Source organism: Manis pentadactyla, chromosome 5 (assembly GCF_030020395.1).
Source record: "Manis pentadactyla isolate mManPen7 chromosome 5, mManPen7.hap1, whole genome shotgun sequence".
In the NCBI taxonomy this organism is placed as follows: Eukaryota; Metazoa; Chordata; class Mammalia; order Pholidota; family Manidae; genus Manis; species Manis pentadactyla.
Window position 1 is genome coordinate 138,859,680 of NC_080023.1, and position 22,622 is coordinate 138,882,301.

Consider the following 22,622-nt stretch of genomic DNA (forward strand, 5'->3'; position numbering starts at 1 on the left):
AGCAACTGGTCAATTTAACTCAAGAACTAATCAATTGACACAAACAGAGATCTGAACTTCTCTCTTCTTCCTAATTAGTTTATTTATTAAATTTAATGTATTTAAAAATAATAAACTGAAGTGTTATGTCAATTCAGTCAAAACAGCCCAGTTGGCTGTGCAGTTACCCAGACCAATGGGTGCCGGTTTGGAGGGGTAAGATGATCATCGATGGCAACATTCATGCTTTTCCTTTTTCTTAAAGGACTTTTTATTGGAGCAGCTTTATTCAAGCTCACAGCAAAACTGAGGGGAAGGTACAGAGATTTCCCTACACCCCCTGCCTCAGATTGGCATAATCTTCCCCCTTATCAACATTCTCCCCTAGATGGTACATTAGTTCCAATTGATGAGCCTACCTTGATGCATCATCGCCTTAAGTCTGTGGTTTGCCTTGGCTTCACTCTTGGTGGTGTACATTCTATGGGTTCAGACAAGTGTAAAATGCAATGTACCCCTCATTATAATGCCATACAGACTATTTTCACTGCCTTAAAAATTCCACTGTGCTCTGCCTAAGCTTAACCCAACGCTTGGCAACCACTGATCTTTTCACTGTGTCTATAGTTTTATCTTTTCCAGAATGTCTATAGTTGGAATCACACACTATGTAACCTTTTTTAGATTGGCTTTTTTCACTTAGTCATATGCATTGAGGGTTCCTTCATGTCTTTTCATGGCTTGATAGCTCATTTTTTTTAGTGATGAATAATTTTCCATTGGATGTAACATAGCTTATGTATCCACTCACTGACTGAAGGGCATTTTGGTTGCTTCCAAATTTTGTCATTATGAATAAAGATGCTATAAACATCCTTGTGCAGGGTTTTGTGAAAACACAAGTTTTTAACTCCTTTGGGTAAATACTGAGAAGCATGATTGCTAGATTGTTTGGTTAGAGTAAATTTAGTTTAATAAAAAATCCCATCTGACTGTCTTCTGTAGAGACTAACATTTTGCATTCCCACTAGCAATGAATAAAGGTTCTTGTTGGTCCACATTCTTGCCAGCATTTAATGCTGTCAGTGTTTCAGATTTTGGCCTTCTAATAGGAGTGTAGTGGTATTTTATTGTTTTAATTTGCATTTCCCTGATGACATATGATGTAGAACATCTTTTCATATGTGTATTTCTTCTTTGGTGCAGTATCTGCTAAGGTTTTGGCCCATTCTTAAATCAGAATTTTGTTTTCTCATTGTTAAAACTCTTATTTAGCAGTTCTTTATATATTTTAGGTAACAGTCCTGTATCAGATGTACCTTTCATAAATATTTTCTCCCAGTCTGTGACTTATCTTCAAATTCTCTCGATGTCATCTTTTGCAGAGCAGAAGTTCTTAATTTTAATGAAGTCCAGATTATTACATTTGTGTTTTTCACAAGTTCTTTCTAAAGAGCTGTTTTCAAATTTTAATAAAATGAAGACTAAATACTGTCATGTCCTCTTAGATAAGTTTGTGAGTTAATCCAACATTTTCTTAGATTGATTCCTTCTTAAAATAGTTTTGATTGAGGAGGAGATGGCACAGCCAACTGATTGCCTAGCTTAGTTGGCAGCCATACCACTTATTGAGGCCTTGGGCAACTTACATGGAGTTCTCTGCCTCAGTTTCCACACGTGTAAAATAGGCATGATGATGGAATCTCTTATGAGGATGACTGGGAGTAATGCTTATAAAGTGTCTGGCACATTTTGAACATTCAGTGGGTTCTTGTTCTTAGGGGGAGCTTAGGAGGAAATGGTTGCAATGAAGTCTAACTTAAGAAATAGGGATCGCTTGACAATGCTCTGTGTTGAGTCTTTTAGCAAAGAGGTATATGGGAGTCATACATAATAAATGGCTGTATGCCCTCAAAATTCTAGAATTTTCTTCCCATCTTTAAAATGTCATAACTTAGTAACAAAAATATCTAAAAACCTTACATGCCACATAGAGCCATTCTTTGTGCTGCAACTGAATTTGGCAGGACCCAGCCAGAGTTAATGTTGAACAGTTTGCAGACATGCAGGGCAGCTAATTAGCCATCCTCTCTTGGGCTGGTCTAGCTGATGTTAGGAGTCTGCCCACCTGGTTTATATTTCTTCCTCTAAGATTAATGACTCTACAACACTGCTGATTTCTGGAGTTAATGCAGGTACACATGAGTCTTAGAGAGAACTCAGCTTTTATAAAGAATTATATTCACCCACACTAAGTTTTCATTTTCTCAATGTGACCCAATATGAACTGAATCTTTTCCTATAGTGGGATATTGAGTTTGTATAAAAAGGCTATCTATGTTATTCCCATAAATTGCTGTCAAAAAATAGTGCCAAAATTATAAAGAAAACAAGAGAAGTATTTTATTTTTTTCTTCTTGAATGGAAGGTTGTAATTTCTTTTGACTTCAGTAGAATAAAAACAACTAAAATACAACTGTGGGTAAAGATAATTCTGCCAGTTAATTTGAAGCTCTGTGCTTGAATTATTCTTAAATCAGCAAACCGGTGAATAATTTCTATATATCTTTTTTATGACATACGTATTAGCTAAGTGACAAGATTCCTTTTGAAATCTCCCTCTCTCCACCTTATCCACATATAAACAGTGTTATATACCAGCAGGATTGGGAATGAAGCCCTTAGTTTGCCAACTTTTATGGTGGAAAAATCACCTTGGTAGGCCCCAAATATAATCCAAGAGAAGAAAGGAACGTGGGAAGAGAGAAAGAGGTAAGAGCAGGAGTCAGGCACAGGGCTGACTCCTTATTTACATTGGGCCTTCGTCTCAGGCCTGCTTGATTGGAATCCCAGCTCTGCTTTCTCTAGTTATCTGTCCTGGTTGTGAGCTTGCTATGGGCTGGGCTTCTGCCAGGGACTAGCTGATGTGATCTCATTAATTTTACAAAAGAACCCTAGGAAGGGCACAAAGCAATAACAGGATTTGAACCCAGGTTCCAGACCTCCCTCCAAATCCTGACTCCTCTGTATTCTATGTATAAATTGTAATACCTAGATGATCTATCTTCTATTACCATTACCCTAGCTGCTTTTGTGGAGTTTACTGACTTCTCAGATTTAGAATCTAGTCTTTTATACCTTGATACCTGCCTGAAATTGTTTGATTTGGTTGACTGCTCTCTTCTGGAATTATGAAAAAATTCATTTATATGAGCTCTCTGTGATGGGGGGCCCGTGGTGGTAAGTCACAAGCAAGGGACAAAAATATCTGCATGTGAAAATTCAAAGGATGCTTTGTGTAGATATCAACCAGGTACGTATCCATGATACATCTCTAAGAAGTTGGAAGTGCATTTGTGAACTACTGATTTCACATTATTAACCCTGGCCCTTGGGAAAATCTTGTGGAAATTAATTTCCTTTTCTGGTAAGTGGATAGTGAAGGTTCCTGTGGCCAGGATTCTCACCTGGCCCTGGTCGGCTAGCTCACTACACACATGTGGGCAATACATTGTTATTGACTCTATATTAAGAGCCCTGCCCAGTGCTCTGGATGACTCGGCACAGTTGCAAGGCTGCCGGAGAGCAGAGCAGAGGCTGGAGTGGTGGCAGCGTTGAGGACAGAGACTGAGACAGCTGAGGGGGCAGAGGGCCCCAGAGGCAGAGATCAGCTTGCTGTGTGCAGACTTGCTCTAAGTGGACAGGATTCTAGTGATTGACCTGCCACCATGGGAATAAAGTTGTGTATAACCCTTCCACTCCAAGAACGTTCTGCTGTCATTTCTTTGGTCACATTGAATCCATAGTGAACTTGTCCGGGGCCAAAACTCATTGCCAAGACCTGGTATAAATTATTCTATAGCAAATGAGATCATCCCTATGTTCCAGCCTCTGGTAGCCTGCCTTATTTTCTAGGTGTGGAAACTGAGGCCCAGGAGGTACTGAAGACTGCCTCACAGATGGCCACTGCTTCTTGTGAGTGAAGCCTTTAAGACAAGATTTTTCTATGGTTGAGACAGAAAGAAACTCTCTGGGACAGCAAGTCCATGGAGACTTCTGGGTACAAATCCAGGCTGCCTGAGTTGCTGTGGTAGATTGCCTCCAAAGATGCCTGCAGGTTTCCCCATTCCCCCCCTACAAGCCGTCCTCCCATCAAGAGGATTTCCCCACCCCTTGGTGCTAGGCTGGCCTGTGATGTGCTTCGGCTAATAGAGGGCAGCCAGAGTAACACTGTAGCAGTTCTGGGCCCAGTCCCTAAAAGGCTGGCAGCCTCTGCTTCTGTTCTCCTGGAAGCCAGTGCCATGCTGGAAGGAAGCTCTGGCTAGCCCACGAAATGAGAGCGGCCTCACAGAGAGCAGGCACCCCAGAGAAGGGAAGAGAACAAGGTGTCTCCGTCGGCAGCCACAGCAAGAGCCCAAAGGTATGGGTGAGAGCAATTGGGATGTTCCAGCTCCAGCTGAGTTCCTGGCTGACTGCAGCCCCGTGAATGGCCCCATCCAGCACAATGAGAGCAGAACCACCCAGCTGGTCCAGACAGCCCACAGTGGTGCGGGAAATAACAGCACCCTGCTGTGCGGGCCGTTATGCTTTGGGTGGTCATCACTGCTAGTGAAGCCCAAGGTGTGCGCTGGTGCCATGCTGGCTTGGAGCCAGAAGTCCACGCCGGGCCCCTCTGTCCTCCTGACATGATGGTAGGACACAGGCCCAGCACAGCCATGAACAAGTCCTGCTGCTGGGGTGGTTTCTCCGTGTAGCTGAAGGGAATATTTGACAGTAAAATGCTGGTGGTCCACTTAAGTTCAGCCATGATCAAAGTGCTTAAAATGCAACTTTCCTTCAGCAGAGCCAAGTTCTATTTATTTGCAGCTGGATTCTGTTTACTCTGATCAAAGGAGATGCCCAGTCTGCTCTCCCTCAGCTGATCTGTGCACCCACTAGTCCAGGCCTGAATGACAGGTGTTTGGATAAGGGCTCCTTCCCAGGCTGGCAGCTGGCACAGATCACAAGGGAGAAAGACCCATGCTTGAAGTTATGACAGCCCAGAGTCAGTGCAAGATTATTTCCTAAAAGCAGCAAATTCAGGGCCAGTGAGCACTTAAATTATTCTGCAGCCAGGTTTCTCAACCTTGGCACCACTGGCATTTTGAACTGGATAATTCTCCATTGTAGGGGACTGTCCTGTGCATGGCAGGGTGTTCAGCAGCACCTCTAGCCCCTGCCCACTAGATGCCAGGAGTGTGCTACTGTCTTGACAGCTGAAAACTGCTAATTGCATCTAAGGTCAGAGTGGGTTGTAGGGGAGAAACCACCTTGGTTGAGAACACTGTTTTGGCTGATCTCTGACTTCATGAAAGGACACCCTCTCAGGGATGGCTTGAGGAGGTCTTTGCAGGTTATGCAGAAAGCAGGTTACCAAAAACTAGAAATAACAATGTTGCCACCCTACATTAGCACTAGGAACACCCAGAACACCAACCATTGGGGCAGCAGGACTGGAGAAAAACAATCAGTGATGCTACACTTATTATTATTATTCTAAATTTGAGGGAAAGCACCTCCTTTTTGCAAAAGGGTTGGAGACATATCTCTTCTGCTGCATGTTAGTTATTCATATGATGGAAATGATGAGTACTCAGGCACTGATTAGATTAGTGGAAAGAAATGCTACTCTGATGTCAAGTATTCTTTGCAGTTGTCCTCCTCCTTGATAGGTAGTTAAGCCCTCATTCCCGGCTTCCAATATTGGTCCCTTTTCTATAATTGTCTCATAGGAAACATCTCCCTTGATTCCTCTAAATTAGGACTGTTTGAGAATTGATTTAGGAGTGAGTACTCTGAGACAATGTTTCCCTAACTCATGGACTAGGTCATCCAACAGAAGAAAACCTTGGAGGCAATTTCTATTTCAGTAATGTAATCAATTCAGACAGAGAATGAATCAAATTCAACACAACCTGCAATACAAAAGTGCAGGTCTGAATGGCTTAGTGGCTGTATTATCTGCTCAGCTAGGAGTTCAGAGAAAGTTAAGCATACCTTCAGATACCAAGACCATCCCACACACCCATGCTCCCAAGCCTGCCCAGCTCAGGATCAAGAATTGTACTCTAGGTTGGTTTTACCTTGAGGAAAATATGCAGGCCTTTTGTATTCTGATGCCAGTAATTGGCCAAGTCTAGCATCTGGAGTTTGCATGCACTGTCCAGTTAGGAGCATCTGGGCACCCAGCAGCAACATCTAATACTGCCATAAAGGCAAAGAGCATTCTAATGTCAAACAGCCCAGCCTCCAAAGGCCTTTGAAACTGTGGGACAGCCAGATATAATGGAAAAAGCAATGAAAGTTAGCAATGCTTCGTGAGGGCATTTCTGAGGACACCTTCAGAAGCATGCCAGCCTCCAAGGTGCTCTGCCCTTTGTACAGCCACTGGGAAGACAGGTGACCCTAGGCCTGACAGCTTGCACTGATAGCTCTGGCTCAGGTCCCTCTGTAATACCTGTATGTGAGTCATTTTCCCACTTAGCTAGGACAGGTAAGCCTTTCCCCATTGCTGTGGGCCTCCGCATTAATGCCTCTGGTGGCTTACATACCTGTAGATGCCTTCCACTACAATGAGAATCTTTTTCCAGGCTCTGCGGGTTCGCGGCTGGCCGTAGATCACAGCATCTCTCAGGAGCTTCTCTAGGTTTGGTATGTCTTTAAATAACACCGATAAAGAAATTTAGTTATAAGTAGGTCTTTCTTTTCCTTCCCTATTTTCTTTTTTGAGACGGCATGAGTTTTTTTAGACTCAGGCTAACTTTATTTTAGGCTGAACTTTCTGAGAGCAAAGGGGGAATCAGAGAACACCTGGTAGGAAAGAGAGGTCTATTTTCTGGTAAAATTTAACATTTAAATGACAGGATGACATGTCACGTTTTTATAGCAGGAAGAATGAACCTCCACTGGAGGCACTTGGTTTCATAGGTTATAGGAGATGAACAGGCTCTCATCTCCTGTGTCAGCAGAGATTGAAATTCTACATTAAATGCATCCCTTAGGCTTTAGCTTCATTGCCAGGTTAAAATGAACTTTGAGAGGTATCATTAACTAACACTCACCAAGTGTTTAGCCACGAGCACATTAGAGTTGAGCCTAATTTACACTGAGCAACCACGTTGCTGAGAGGGGTCACATTTCCTAACCTTTGGGACTTGACTTTCAACATCCCCCAACCTTGGAGGTTTCACAACTTCAAGGCAGTGGAACAATGAGCACTCATTTGCAAGTTCTTTATAGGCTTCTGGACACATTAAATAAGACCTCATAACTACTGAGCCCCATTTGCCTTCCAGGTAGCCTTCTGAGAACATTCTGAAATGGGAATAATTCACTTAGTCCTCACAATTACCCTAAGGAGGGGTATCTCCACTTTATGTTTCAGAAAACAGAGACACAAACTGTTCTGGTAAATTGCCTGAGGTCTATGACCGTAAACAGCAGAGCCAGGAGTTGAGAAACAGTTGGGAAAGATTTGCCTACCAGTCCAGCTGTTTTTATGTGTGTGTGTGTGTGTGTGTGTGTGTATACAAAGCTTAGAAAGAGAGAAAAAGGTAGAAGCTTATGTACATGTTTTCTAGACTCATCATATTTCCACTACATTTCTTTGCACCCCCCTAAGCTTTCTCTTTTTGAGAATCTGAAACTGAAGTATTTTAATTCTGGAAACCAACTTTAATTTGAACAGGTGGAGATGCTACTGAACTTCTATATAATGTTAATAACTGTTATATAATGTTCAACAGGCATTAGTGATCCCAAGTAGAATGCTCACAGGCACAACCTTTAGATAAATCCAAAGCAGGACAGTCAATATCGGTTTTTGGTCACTGCACACAGGAAGCAGTGTGCCGCAGAAGCAGATGTTCATTGGGTTATCAGGGTCTGGGCGCAGGTGAGCTGAGGTTCCTTGTGTCAATGCAGAGCCCTGTGACTTTGGCTGTTAGTCTCCAATCTGTGGCTGGGTCTGTTTTAGCACTTGTTCTGAGCCCTGTCCTCACAGTACAGTGTTAGGACTCAGTCAGTGTTTGATGATTGAATCAGTTGTCTTCTCATGGAAAAGAATGTGAACCAGAAAACAGCAAAGAGAATGACTCTTTTAGATCTAGATAGTAATTATGAGAAAGGATGATTGCCTTGTGTCTGCAACAGTTCTTTAACAGTGTTTTGCTTTTGTTTTAAAGATAGGCAGATACCTCTTTCTGAGTCTTCACGGAGGTAGCATGTTTTGTGACACTACCTCATTCTACCACTAGATGGCAGCCAAGGAAACAAAATAAACTGTCTTATTCTGAGAATTCTGGGGTAATAAAACTTCTTCGCCTGTATAGACATTTGCTTTAGGCTGGGATCCTCAGATGTTGTGATTGGGACAAACAGCTCCCTTTCCTGTCATCTACCTCAGGCTTGTTAGTCTCTGAATGGAAAAAAGAAATGACGAACATTGTGCTTTATGCTACTTAAAGATAGTTCTTCTTTCTGGGACTTGGAGTTTATACAATTTTATGCAGAAGCAACACCTGGTGAGAGTGGTTCCAATGACACAGGAATAAAAACAAACCCAGGTGACCTAAATTGTCAGTTGCTTAAAAAGGAATCTTTAAGGATTTTGAAAAATCTACATGCAGAGATTACTGTAAAGTTTAGGCCAATCAAAAAGGTCACGTACATAATATAGGCTTTGTGTGGGATTATGTTTAAAATGAACTCCATTAAAGAAAGGAGAAACTCCTCCCCCCTGTTTTATTAACAAGTGGGACAGAAAACAAGTGGAAGAGAAAACAAGCCTTTAAATGGTCACGATATGTTTTATGCATTTTGCGGAAGGAAGTGAGAGGATTCCCAGTCTCTTAGTGGCAGGGACTCATCCTGAATGGACAGTTCCCTGGGGGGAGGCTATTGGTGGGATTTCACAAGGCCTCTGGTGTCCACTCACTGGGGTCCTTGAGAAAAAGAAAATCAATCAGCTGTTTTTCCCCTGTGAGACTGGAACTTGCTGACTTCTTAGGGTGACAGAGGCTGGACAGAGAAATGGGTGACTTTGCAAGATCACCTTGGTGGATCCAGACCTGTTCTAGTGTCTGATGGTCCCTCCCTGGTTCTTGGGGTCTTGCCTTGCAAGGCTAAGTGTGTGGGTCACTGACTGGTAGAATTCAGGGGGTTTGGTTTACTTGCAGCAGGCCTGTGGAATTCTACTGTTTCACAAGCCCCATGCTAACATCAGCTAGGGATTTTTAAATAATAATGCTTATTAAAGCACTTACACTTGAATTATGTTAATCCTCGTGACACCTCTGAAAAGTAGGGAGGAATGATCAGATTAGGTTTTTTTGTCTGATGAGCAAATTTACGCCAGAGGTTTGTGAAACCCAAAGCAACCACCAAAACCAGAAACAAAAAAAAAAATCCCAAACCCAACCATACCAGTTTCTTGTTGGTTATAAAGAAAATACTGGGATATGGAAATCAAAAGAATAAATTTGATGCTATCAAGGCACACACACAGCTATATTGCATAATGTTGTTACAAGTGTATAATGACTATGGGACTTGTAATTGCCACATGTGAGAATCAACAGTGCCTCAGACATTATTCACCAAGTCTGGCTCGCCAAGGCGGTTTCCTTTGCTTTGGGAGGGGCTGGGAGGAGCGAGCTGGCATGGTGGGTGACGAACATTTAGATGTCAAAAATGAAAGTATGGAGGCCATGCTCTGGTGGCTGGTGCAAAGTAAGTCCTGGTCTGTCACAGGAATGGCTGACTGGATTCATGAATTACGAAATACCTAGAATAACTCAACTGTATGCCAAAAGCTACAATCAGGCTTAGGCGATGAACACATGCTGAGAGCCTATTTCTGGGCCTGTCCGTACACTCACAGCCCAGATAATATCAGCATGCCTCTGGGGTCTGGGAATGCTGCAACTGCAGATAGAGTCCTCTGGAGAGAAGGCACAAGGAAACGAGGAAGCAGTAATCTTCTAGAAGAGAGATTGGGTGTAGTTCAAAGAGCCTCTTCCTGAAGATAAGGTGTGGCATGGTCTTCTGTAGGTCAAAGAACCAAGGTGATCTTGCAAGAGTGTAAAAGGCAACTGGGAGCAGAGGACCTGGGCTGGGCCTGAGGGTGAGGCAGGTGCTGGGGCAGGGCCTGTGGACCCTGAGGAAGGTCCACATACCAGCAACTTTTGACCTTGGAGGGCACCAGAGGAAGAGCAGGCAGAGCCTGATGCTTGGAAACAGTGTCTCAGTCTCTTGTCCTAATGCTGTGGGGGTGGGAGAGTCTGTGGAAATAGACAAAGTACTGAGATGGGCTCCTCAGTGGTGACATGCGATTCAGGGAACTGTGTGGGGGCACACAGGTTGGTGATAGGATCCTGCGTTTTAGCTCAGGGTGGCAGTGAGGGCAACCAGAGTGAACGCTGATTGTATTGGCCTTGGGCAGCTGCCCTGACTTGACTTGATGAGAGCTGTGTCAGAGGTGGAGGCTCTGCTAAGTTTTGCATACACCACTTTACCATCCTGGGGGAGATGGGGTGAAAGAGGCAGGGAAAGAGGTAAAGGTGCACTGTGCTTAACAAATGGGGACTCTGGAGTTGGCCCTCAAATGTTTACATTGCAGCTCTGCCTCCTACTAGCTCTGTGTCTCTAAGCAAGTCACCTCTCACTTTGTGCCCCATTTCTTCACCTTATAAGAAGGGGATAATCATAGCAGATGCCTCATTGTGCAATTGAGAGGTTAACCTGAGTTAATGCATGTAAAAGGCTCATTACAGCAAGCATTCAATACTGGTAGTTATTGTTAAAGATATAGAGTCAATAGCTGCATCTATTAAAATGAACAGCCTAGTTCAGGAGTCCAAGTCATACCTAAAGATCTATAAGATCATGGCTTATAAAGTAGTAGGTTTGAATTTCCCCTCAAACAGCACTCATGAGCCCTTGTTCTGCAGATGAGGTAGGGCTCAGAGTTTTCCCACAAACACTGTGCTCTTTGTTCTTCTTCCTTTTGGCCTTAAATGCTTTGAGGTAGAATCCTGGTCCTTCTTTTCCACCTGTTTTTTAAAACCCACTCTGAATTCTTGACCTGCCCAGACTTCTGATCTTGTGATGACTGTCCTAGCTGAAGACTGCTTCTCCTCTCCAAGACTAGCTTAAGAGGCCTGTTGTGACTCACTTGAGGATGGAGATTTCCTATAGCCTCAAAGTCTGCTTCTGCACCAGGAGCACAGGCATCACCTGGGAGCTTATCAGAAATGCAGAAGCCCAGGCCCCATCCAGATCTGAATCAGAGTCTGTATTTAATAACCCACCCCCCACCAGGGACTCCTGTGCACATTAAAATCTGAGAAACATTGTTCAGAATCTAGGATCTTATGTAACTACTAGTAAAGTGAGCAGACTCGGGGGTTAAAAAACAACTCAGTCTTGATTTCCCCAAAGAAGATGCCAACCTTTTCAGAGAGTTAATACTTCCTTAGGGTTTGAGGTCCTTGAATGCTCAGGGTGTTGTACACTCCGTCCAGAGGATATGTTTACCAAAGGCAGCCAGGTGTCCAGTGGGGCTCTGGCCTACTTCCTCAAAATGCACCAGAATTGCTGTGGAGATAAACTTGTTGGTTCTGGGTTGGAGCTGACTCCTCAGCTTAGGCTGTGAAATGTGCCAGAGAATCTGTTTTGTGGCACCCAATGAGTCACAAAGGCACCCTGAGGATTGGCTATGTCAAGGGAGCTGCCCACAGGAGAAATGCAAGAAGATATTCTTAGCACTTAGAGGAATTCAGAGGCCAAACTTCAACACTCTGTATTGAAATTCAGGCTACTAACAGGAAAAGCCATTACACTAGATTGATAAGCACAGGGACCCACAGCTCTCTGGATTCTGTATTTGGCTTAGCCTTAGTTGGGCTTAGCCAGTGGGTAAGTGTATTACCAATGCTGTACCTGCCCTGCCCTTATCCCTCAGTCTGGTTCCCTGTTGCAAACACAAGCCATTCTTTGTCCTGGAGCGTTCTTCCCCTGGCTGAGGGAGCAACCTCAGCCTGAGCAGGGACAGCCCTCAATCAATTGCAGGAGTGAACTGGAGGATATATACCCCAGCTCCTTCAGCATTCAGGTGGAGTAAGAATGAAGTCTGTCCACCGGCACCCAGCATGTCCTAATAGGATTGAATCCAGTTGTCTATTATGGCAACTTGCTTGCCACCATGCCCATCACTGGTTGCCTTCCCTTCTCTGTCTGCATTCCCTGCTCATCTGCTGGTGCTTCCTGGGATCACTTCCTAACTAAATGACGTGCACTCAAATGCTTTTCTCAGGGTTCACTCCCAGGAAACATGAAGAAAGATGTGAACAACAGACTTTGGTTTGAATTTTGACTCACTATTTATCATCTGTGTGACCCTGGGAGAGTCACTTAATCACTTGGTTTTCTCTTCATAAGTGGGCCTAATGATGAAGACTGTTAATCTGCATGTTTGTTAAAATTAAATGAACTAATTATGTAAAGGACTGAACATAGTGCCTGGTACCAGTGAATGCTGAAGAAATGGTAGTTATGGTCTCAGTAATTGTCCATATTCCCTATCAGGAAGAACTAATTGATGGCGATAAAGGATTCTGGTACCCAACTTTGAATTTAGCACTGCTAATCATGCACTTCTGAGTCCTTGCAGTGTTCCCCTGGACAGTACCCGTTGGGTGTTCTGATTCTGTTCCCTTTCAGAACTTTCCTTCTGTTCAGTCTTCTTTGTCCCTTGTTCTGATTTTGTAGGAACTAGAGAAATGATGAGTTGCTGATGTTAAGTGTCAAGCCTGTTCAGATAGGATTCTAAGTTTATTATGAGGTTCTGAATAGGCTTAACTGCATCTTAGGTATATTTTTCCCGTACACAAGTCAAATACTCAAGGGCCCAGAATTCTGATTCACTTACAGTTGCTGCAAATCTAAGGGGTATCCTCTGATACTGACCTACATAAAAACAGAACCTCTTCTCCCCCAAAAGTCTGGGAGTATCCTTAAGGAATAGGCAGAGGACACAGGTAGATGAAAGTCCAGGAGAGCTGAATAAGCATAGTTGTATGAAATCCCATAATCCTGAAGTTTAAGAACATTCTGGTTTAGATGGCCCTCCTTAAGAATTTGTCTCAAATTATTAGCTTCTGTCTGGGCTGGTTGCATGCCTCCTATACACACAGGAGGGCAACATTTATCTTCTGTAGATCTTAAAAAATCTCCACATTTTCATTCCAGTCTGAGTGGATGCATGTTAGGGATGAAAGCATCATTGTTTACTAAGGTATGCAGTATTATCCCAGGAAAGAGAGGCAGCAGCAACTGATACCTGACATTTTATGGATCCATTTAATCTTTCCCCTCCAAATACCATCTCACTTCCCCATTCAGAAGTCATTCAAAGGATCCCGGAGGTAGCAGGACTCTGAAAGGTGGCTGTCTTTGTGATGTACTTAGAACAGCAGGGAGAGTATGCTCATTTGCAGAGGTGGGTATTGGGGAGCATGTTAGCAAACAGGAACGAACAAGGGCTTTGTGTATCTAAGAATGAAAGTGTATTAGCTTCCTACTGCTAATGTAAGTAGGACAACACAAAAACATGGCTTAAAACAACACAATTATCTTGCAGTTTTGGGGGCTGGAAGTCTGAAATGGGTCTTGGTGGGCTAAAATCAAGGTGTTGACAGGGCTGCTTTCTTCTCTGGGAAGTCTAGGGGAGAATTCATTTCCTTGCTTTTTTCAGCTTATAGAAGTTTCTGGCATTCCTTGGCTTGTGACCTCCCTCCATCCTCAAAGCTGGCAATGGCCATTACAGTCTTTCCCATATGGCTTCACTCTGACACTCACTCTTCTGCTTCCCTTCTCCACATTTAAGGACACTTGTGATTATACCAGACACATGCAGACAATCCATTTATTTCAGGGTTAGCTTTTTAGCAACCTGGATTCTACCTGCAACCTTAATACACTTTATCGCATAATATATTCTAGGGCTTAGGACACAGACATTTTTTGGGATCACTTTTCTACCTCCTATAGAAAGTTAGAGGGCATCAGTGTTTCTTACATAATAGAATTTTCTGGATTAGATAATGGAATGCTGACTCTAGCTGCACACTGTTTTCAATGAGTTGGGAAGGGCTGCATTTATGCAGAGAGTGCCAGGCTACATCACTGAGCATCTGTATGATTTTGGACAAATCCTTTAATACTTCTTGGCTTGAATCTCCCGCTTTGTAAACTAATAAGTACCCATAAGGTCATCCACAGAATTAAAAAAGTACACAAGAGAAAAAACCTAGCTCAGCATCTGGTAGAAAGTAAATTCTCAATAGTGCTAGTTGGTGCTGGGAAATTACCACACCTAACATTTATTATAAAGATATAGATAAGAACTATTATCTATTTTCCAGGAGTACAAAGGGAAGGCATGAGGAATAAGTTGCTGAATGTTTTAAGAGCTTTGTAAAATTGGAAAATAAAATGAAATTCCCGAATTATAATTTCTGCAAAGATTAAATAATTAAAGCAAAATTTTATTTGAAAATAATTTCAAACTTAATAAAACAATTGTGAGAATAAGAATGCTACAACACCCACATACCCTTTACTCAGATTCATCTATTAACTTTACCACATTTGCTTTATCATCTTATCTACCTACTTACCTTTCTTTATCTATTTCCATCTATATGTATATATGTGTGTGTACACATTTGTACACATTTTTTTTTTCTGAATTGAGATGAAATTTCATTTACCATGGTCTTTACCTCTAAAGCCTACAGTCTTTCCTAAGAATAAGGGTATTCTCTTATAAGACTACAGCAGGAGTCAGTGAAACTTTTCTGTAAAGGGCTGGATAGTACTACTATTTTAGGTTTGTGGATCACATATGGTCTCTGTTACACCTTCTTTGTTCTCTATACAATCCTTTAAAAATGTAAAACTATTCTTAGCCCAGAGACCATGGTTTGTCTACCCTGGATCACACTATAGTTAGCCACCTCAGTATGTTTTCCATTGACACACGACTTTTACCTACTGTTATCTAACCCACTAGCCACGTTTCCACACTGTGAATCAGCAATTCCTTGGCAGCACTTCCCTGTCTCTTTCAGAATCGAGTGTAGGGTCAGGCTTTGGCCTTGGGTGTCATGACTCTTCAGTATTTGAAATTAGATTCCACCTGCAACCTTAATTCACCTTTGTAGCATAATATATTTTGGACCATCTCTTTAGTCTTTCTTTGTCTTTTATGATATTGGCATAATTAGGGAATAGATTTCCTTTTCTTTTTTAGTAGAATATTCCTAGTTTGGGGTTGTCTAATGCTAAAATTCAGCATTCTGATGCAAATACTCTATAAATGATGTTGAGTCCTTCTCAGGGTATCATATCTGAAGACATGCTACATTGTTTGCTTTCATTGATGATGTCAATTCTTATCAGCTGTCCAGATGTTGTTTGACTTCTTCTTATGTAGTTACAGTGCTTTTCTATGGATGATTTCACTAGAATTCATTCTGAGATTGGAATATGAAATAGCTGCATAGGATGGCATGGGCTGGACCAGGAGAGCAGGTTGAACTGGTCTGTGTCTCTGGAACAATTACTGAGCAGTTGAAACTAATGAAAGATTCAGTCTGTAGCTGAACAGCATCAGCTTCTTTGAATATTTAAGATGAAGTTGTTTTGTAGGGCTCTGCTTGGAAATGTTCTCATTGTATTTCTGCTTTCTGCTAATCATTTGTATTTCATATTTGTGTTTGAATAAGAATGTGGAAATAGTCTGCATTGATGTGTTCATGTTGCTGGCATCTACTCCATATACTCATGTATAAAGCAGGTATTTTTGATCATTGTTTGTGGGACTGAAATGCAGGTGATGATTATCCCTTCTCTTTGTATTTCAGTCTCGATCAGTAGGAAAACAATCACTTCAAGCCATCCCTTGCCCCACATCCCTCAAAAGAGGGATTGTTAACATGGTGGATCAGGACCTGACATTCCTTGGCCATGTCTGCCATGGGAAACAATGTCTCAAGAAGCAGTAGCCAAACCCTATTTCACTTCTTAACCTATGTGCTGCAGGCTCTCAAGTTTCTTGTCTCCATGCAAACCAAGAACAGCTCTTTCTCCAACTTGTCACATTTTGGCTTCTTTGACAGTGACTGGGTGGGTAAAGTAATTGGGTAAAAGGATTCAGGGTCTACCAAGTCATTCATTTTAGATTCAACAGAGGAGGAAGTAAGAAGTCCCACTTGGCTGTCCAGCTTCTGCCCCAGCAATGGTAGCCAGAGAATCTGTGTTAGTCATCTATTGCTGTGTAACAAATTGCCCCCAAACCAAAATACGTGTCATCTATAGATTCTGCAGTTCAGCAATTTGGGAGCCTTAGGTGGGTGTTTTTGCTCCAGAACCTCATGAAGCTGCAGCCAAGGTGCTGGCTGGGGCCACAGTAATTTGAATGAAGGCAGAGGATCAGTCAAGATGTCCCATTACATGGTTGCTGGCAAGAGGCCCCACTTCTGCATAGGCTGCCTACATGCCCTCATTAGTGATCCAAAAGAAGAGAGGCAGATAGCATAATTTCTCGAACACTTAACCTAAAGAATGGCAAATCACCACTTCCAATGTATTCTTTGGTTACTTAAACTAATTCTGAGAAAATGTAGGAGAGGAATGTACAGGGTATCATTGGTGGCCATCTTGGAGAATCACTACCCTAAAAGTCTTAAGCTGGAGAGCAGGAAATACTAGGTTAGTGATTAATTAAGCTTTTACTTAGTCTCCTAGTTGGGTATCTATGCATGTCTGTCTATCTATCTATCTATCTATCTATCTATCTATCTATCTATCTATCTATCTATCTACCTACCTACCTACCTATCTATCTATGTATCTTTCTATCTATCCATCCATCTATCTGTCATCTGTATAGAACTTCCACGGGAAGAATAGTGAATGGTCTAGTAATTTGGGCCTGAACAATTACAAATGCAGGATAGAAAAGGCATAATGTAATTGCTTTGGGGACAGCTGATGTTTACAATCTATAAGTAGATGGTATTTTCTGTCTGATGTTATTGAAAGCTTTAACTTAAAGGATAAATCTCTGTTTTCATCACCACTAGACATGGGGGAGGGATACTAAATGCTTTTTTCATCCAGCAAAGTCAAATTCATCCAGAGAACAGCATGGAGTAAAGTAGAACTGTCCAGGCACCTTTAGTTACTTCTTGAAGTCCATACCTTTTAGCTTGTGTATATGTCTTACTCAAAGAACAGAGGAGAATGCCAAAGAAGAGGAACAGGGAAAAGTAGAGAGGAAGGGAAAGCAGGAGACAAAGGTGGTGAGAAGGAAGAGAGAGAAAACAAGTTGGTACACATGTGCATACACACATGTGTGCAATACACACATACAAGAAGAAGGAAGCATCCTGATGAGAGTAATGATGAATTAGAATCAGAAACTTTGAACTAGAAGGAGCCTTACACATCATATAGTTTAACACCATCATTTTACAGGTGAGAAAACTGAGTACAAGAACGATTAGAGGATTTACACAAGGTGTTGCGACAAGTCAGGGACAGAGCTGGATGAGAGACCTCAGGTGTCCACCACCACTGACTTCTAAGTATTTCCTAATACTCCCCATGCTGCCCCACCAAATTTTGAAGAACAAGTAGCCTTTTGCCTTCTCCTCATCACTCAACCACACAACTTGGAGTCTGAATGGGCATTTCAGTGAAGGTGAACAGATGATTTGTGTGTGTGTTGGATGGTGTCTGAGAAGGCAGTTGGTGGGGAATAATGAATGGAGGCATTATGCTTGGGAAGAAGCATTTTTTACGTAACTACAGCATAAAACTTCAAGAAGTTTTCGAATGTTCCCAAGGCAGAGTTATTGGAAAGGAAGCATTATGACACTTGTGATAATTAAATGGCAGTTCTAAGAGATCAGTCATCTCTTTAGAAGCCACAATGAGAGACCACTAATACCAGTGACACTAATGTGTTTGGGTTACACTTAGCAATCTGGGTGTTTAATGTACGTTAACCATTCTGGGTCAGCAGAGGTTAACAAGCCAGTAGTGAATATAAACATAACTGTGTTTCATTAGGTTAAGTTCCCAGTTTGACGAGCAAGGACAGAGCCCCATCAATAATCTTTACTTTATTCTAGAAGCAAGTGGTATGGTGCATGCTGGAGAAATACAATAATACTCACTGTTGTGTTTGAAGATCCTTATAGTTGCACCTGAAAGCCGGGTCCCAAGCACAAGAGATGCATGGTTTAGTTCATCACTTAAGATGAGGCATCCCTGTTCACAAAAGCACACAAAACACAGGCCAATAAATAAAATTAAGGAAAAACAGCATATGGAAACAGGAAGGCACTTCATGATCTATAGCACAGATTCCCCAAACCCTCTTTAATTTTAAAAGCCAAGAGTTTAATCTGATGTCTATATGGATAAAGTCCTGTAGAGCAATTCATTGATGGAGATATGGATTTCTTTAAGGGATTACATCTTTAGTCATTTGCATATAGTTTTCAGCAGAGAAGGTCATTCAAGACCTTAAGTAAGTACCAGTTAGCATCTTCTAAATGACTGATGTTTGATAGGAAAATGGATACACTTTTGGGTTGGTTGTGGACTTGCTAGGGCTCTTCAGCTCCATACTGGATTATTTGGAACTGTTTTGGTGTACTCCTTCTGGAAGACAGGGGTCTTTCTGGAGGACATTGCAAGCCTGTGCTTTCTGATTCTCATTCCCCTCTGTATTGACATCCTTGTAGGCAGAAGCATTACTGCTTTAAAGTTAGAAACTTGGCATTTGGAAAAAAAGTAGGGATGGCAATTCAGTCTGAGGGAAGTAGAAAAGGTCAATTTGGTTGACTGATTGTAAATGATGTTTGTAAAATTATTTTTCCTTTTTTTATTTAAAAATTTCTAAATTATGAGATTGCCCAAGCATACCAAAAATGCAGAAAGTGTGGTGGTCATTTGTCTTTCATGGCCACCCAGAATCTTTGAGTTCTTCTTTGTATTTTGGAAACTTCACACATGACATGTTTGAAGTTTTTGAGGCAAAAGCCAGTGAAATTCCCATATCTCCATACTCTAGACATGTGTTTGTGTATATTTACCATTTTTTTCATGAGCGTTTGAGAGTCACTTATAAACCTTGTGGTATCTCACCTCTAAATTCTTAAGCATATGAAGAGAAAGGATATTCTCTTACAAAATCACAGTACAGTTGTCACATCCAAGAATTTCAACACTTACATAATACTCTCATGTAAGATACAGTTCAAGTTCATAGTTCCCCAGCTGTCCTAATAATGTCATACGAATGTTTTTTATAGATGTTTTCTTTCCTTCTATTTTTAAAATGCAGAATCCAATCAAAGAGCATACATTGCAGTTAGCTGTCATCAGTCAGATTTTTCTAAACATAAATCTGATTATGGTACTAGCTTACCTAAAGTTAACCAACCAACTCTGTATTTTTCTCAGGAAGACTTTCAAACACTCTAGCATGATTTACACTATCAGGCTCTTAGCAGTTTGGTGCCTGCCTTTGTCCCTGATCTCTTCATCCACTAACTCTATATTTCAGTTCTTCCAAACCTCAGTGCCTTACTTACGCTGCTCCCTCTGCCTTATCTTAAGGAAGTTAACATTGACCTCAACAGATAAGTAACAGATTCAATTCTCATGTCACCCACTTTGCACAGGCATCCTAGCCTTTCTCAGGAAGGGCTTGGGGGCATCTCTTTTGTCCTTCCCCATGTAGGTGCATGCCTTTTCTATAGTATTCATCCTATTTAATTCAGTGTATGGTTTTCCCCACTAGACTGAAACTACATAAATTGTTCATCTTTGTATGCCCTGTATCTTGCCTTCTATGAGGACATAGCAGTGATTTATTGAATTAATAAATGAATGAATGACACGAACAAAATACTTTGCTCAAATAAATGCTCAGTGTTTGCTACATTGTAAATGGGAACTTGGGCACCTAAAAACTTAATTGATTTTGCTAAATCATCATCAAAGATGCAATTGACCCATATCTAGGGCTGTACTTCCATAGCTAGAATGTCATGATGAAGAGATTTGACAGACTAAACTGGTACATTTATTCAAAAGGCTGGACATCCAATCAGCATTTTCTGAAAGAAAAAAATAAAGGATCTTCTCAGCCATACTTCTACTCTAACAAAGGATCTGCACTGAGCTATAATTCCTAGGAATACTACAGCAGAAGATAATTATGTTAACAATTCTCACCTTTCCAACGAGTGCAGGGATATTCATGGAGTTAGTTGCAAATCCCATCCCAAAGACCATTGCTGCTTCTACGTTCAGGAACTTAGCCACAAGGCTCTCCAACTCTTTATGCTTATCCAAGGTTCCTGCACATGAAATGATAGGATGAGTGGGTCTTCTCAACAAGTTCGGGATTGAAGACTCAAATGCCAGTTCATACCCACCACCAAAAGGCATGTGTAAGAGCATGCATGGCAGCTGTACCTATGAAAGCCGTGGGATCTTAAGAAACAACCCAAATGTCCATCTACTGTAGGACAGGTAACATGCTGTGGGGTACTTATCCTGTGGTATTCCACACAGAAATGAGAAAGAACAAACTACTGCTCTACACAACAAAATGAAAAACATCTCACAAATGTGTGGTTGAGTGAAAGAAGTCAGACCTTCACACAGGCTGTATGAGACCATTTACACATATAAACTTTACAAACGGACAAAATTAACCTAGTGTTCAATGTCAGGATAGTGGTTAATTTTGTTGGGAACATGAGGAAAGCTTTGAGTTCTGTAAATATTTTGTTTCTAGGCACTGGTTACATGGGTATGTTTGTTTGTGAAAATCCCCTGAGCTGTATGCTTATGATTGGTACAAATTTGTATATAAATAATTTATAATGCAATAAAATGTACAAAAGGTAACACAATTTCTCTCTTTTCTCACCCCACATTTCACAATTAATTAAACGCTCACTCAGAGGTTCCCACATTTAAATGTGAAAAGATCCCATGGCTTTCATAGATACTAGTAAACTTAGTTATCATATATTGAACCTTAGGAATGTGCTGGATTCCAAAGCCAACTATTCAGGTTATCTCATCTCATGTTAAGAGCCAAATAATGCAGGTGACATTATTTTACAGATAAGAAAGCTGAAGTGTAAAGAGGTCCCAGATAAAATGCAACAGAAATAATCTAGTGTAACTCCAAAGTTCATGTTTTCACCACTCTACGGCCTTTTCTGTGCTTACCCTCTGACCTGCTTCTCATATATATAACCCCCCATGCCTTACTGGAAGTAAATGTTTGTGATCCCCATAGTTTTCTGTTTGCCATCGCTCTAACTGCTAGATCTGCCCTGATCATGGTAACCATTAGCGATACATGGTTAATGCAATGGAAGAACTGAGTTTCAGAATTTATTTAATTTTAGTTAATTTAAATTTTATAACTAAAGCACTATAAAATATTTTCCACTAAGCACAACTTCATTATTTTGGTAGGATCATACTCCACTCATGTCCCTCCTGAGCTGAGAGGTGCTGTAAGGGTAAAATGTACACCACAATGTACAACAGCAATAAAGTAATGTATTTTTTTTATATTGATCACACACTTAAATGATAATATTTTATATATTATCAAACAAAATTTATTATGAAAGTTACACTTATCATTTATTAACTTATTTTAATGTGGCCCCTTGAAAATTTAAAATTACAGTGTCTTGCATAATATTTTTATTGGAAAGTGTACTTAACAGAACAGAAAAATGTATAAGTGGAGGGATGCTATAATTTGCATCCATTGAACACAGGAGTGGATTTAAGTCATATTTAAGTTAAAGGAAGATTGTCCTTGTCTCCATATTGGGTATCCAGATAGTGGCCCTCTTCTGGGATCTTTTCACATTTAAATGTGGGAACCTCTGAGTGAGCGTTTAATTAATTGTGAAATGTGGGGTGAGAAAAGAGAAAAATTGTATCTTTTGTACATTTTATTGCATTATAAATTATTTATATATAAACTTGTACCAATCATAAATTCAGTGGAGTTCCATTGGTCAGGTGGAAATTACTTACAAGAGTAATTTTCAAATATAACAATTTATATTCCCTGATTTCTCACAGCTGGGTTATGAGCTGTGAGTGATTCTGTATTTAGGGGCTTAACTTCACTTGTAGAAAACAATAGTCCTCACTTGCAACCCTCATTATCATGCAATTTCTCTGTTGAGTTCATAAGTCAAATTTCATAAGCCAAGGTGAGAGATTCCTAGGATGGCTGGACATTTTCTACCTAAGGAAGCCATGACTTTCAAAGTTAGACTGGGCTGGTCTGGGGTGGGGTGGGGTTTGTTAAGGAAAAATAAAAAGTATGGCTCGTTTGCATCAAGTGCCACTTTCCTCCTCCTGCTTTTGACTTCGGAGAAATAAAAATGAAGGAAGACCTCGGGGAAATGAAGTTACTGGAAACCAAACTAGCTTGCTTTTTGCAAACTTTCAGGCCAGACTGTGCCCGAGCAGAG

The 22,622-nt window shown here is 41.2% G+C and overlaps 1 protein-coding gene across 4 annotated transcripts in view; it reads right to left on the reverse strand.

Moving 5' to 3' along the window:
* The window catches only part of SPTLC3 (serine palmitoyltransferase long chain base subunit 3), a 169,743-nt gene that overhangs the window by 45,187 nt on the left and 101,934 nt on the right, over window positions 1-22,622 (reverse strand). For all 4 annotated transcript variants that reach the window (XM_057502720.1, XM_036892253.2, XM_057502722.1 and 1 more), the window contains 3 exons: window positions 20,335-20,459; window positions 18,264-18,357; window positions 6,570-6,675 (listed from right to left, as the gene is read on the reverse strand). In XM_057502720.1, the coding sequence (XP_057358703.1) occupies window positions 6,570-6,675; window positions 18,264-18,357; window positions 20,335-20,459 (325 nt within the window). The remainder of the gene's footprint in view (window positions 1-6,569; window positions 6,676-18,263; window positions 18,358-20,334; window positions 20,460-22,622) is intronic.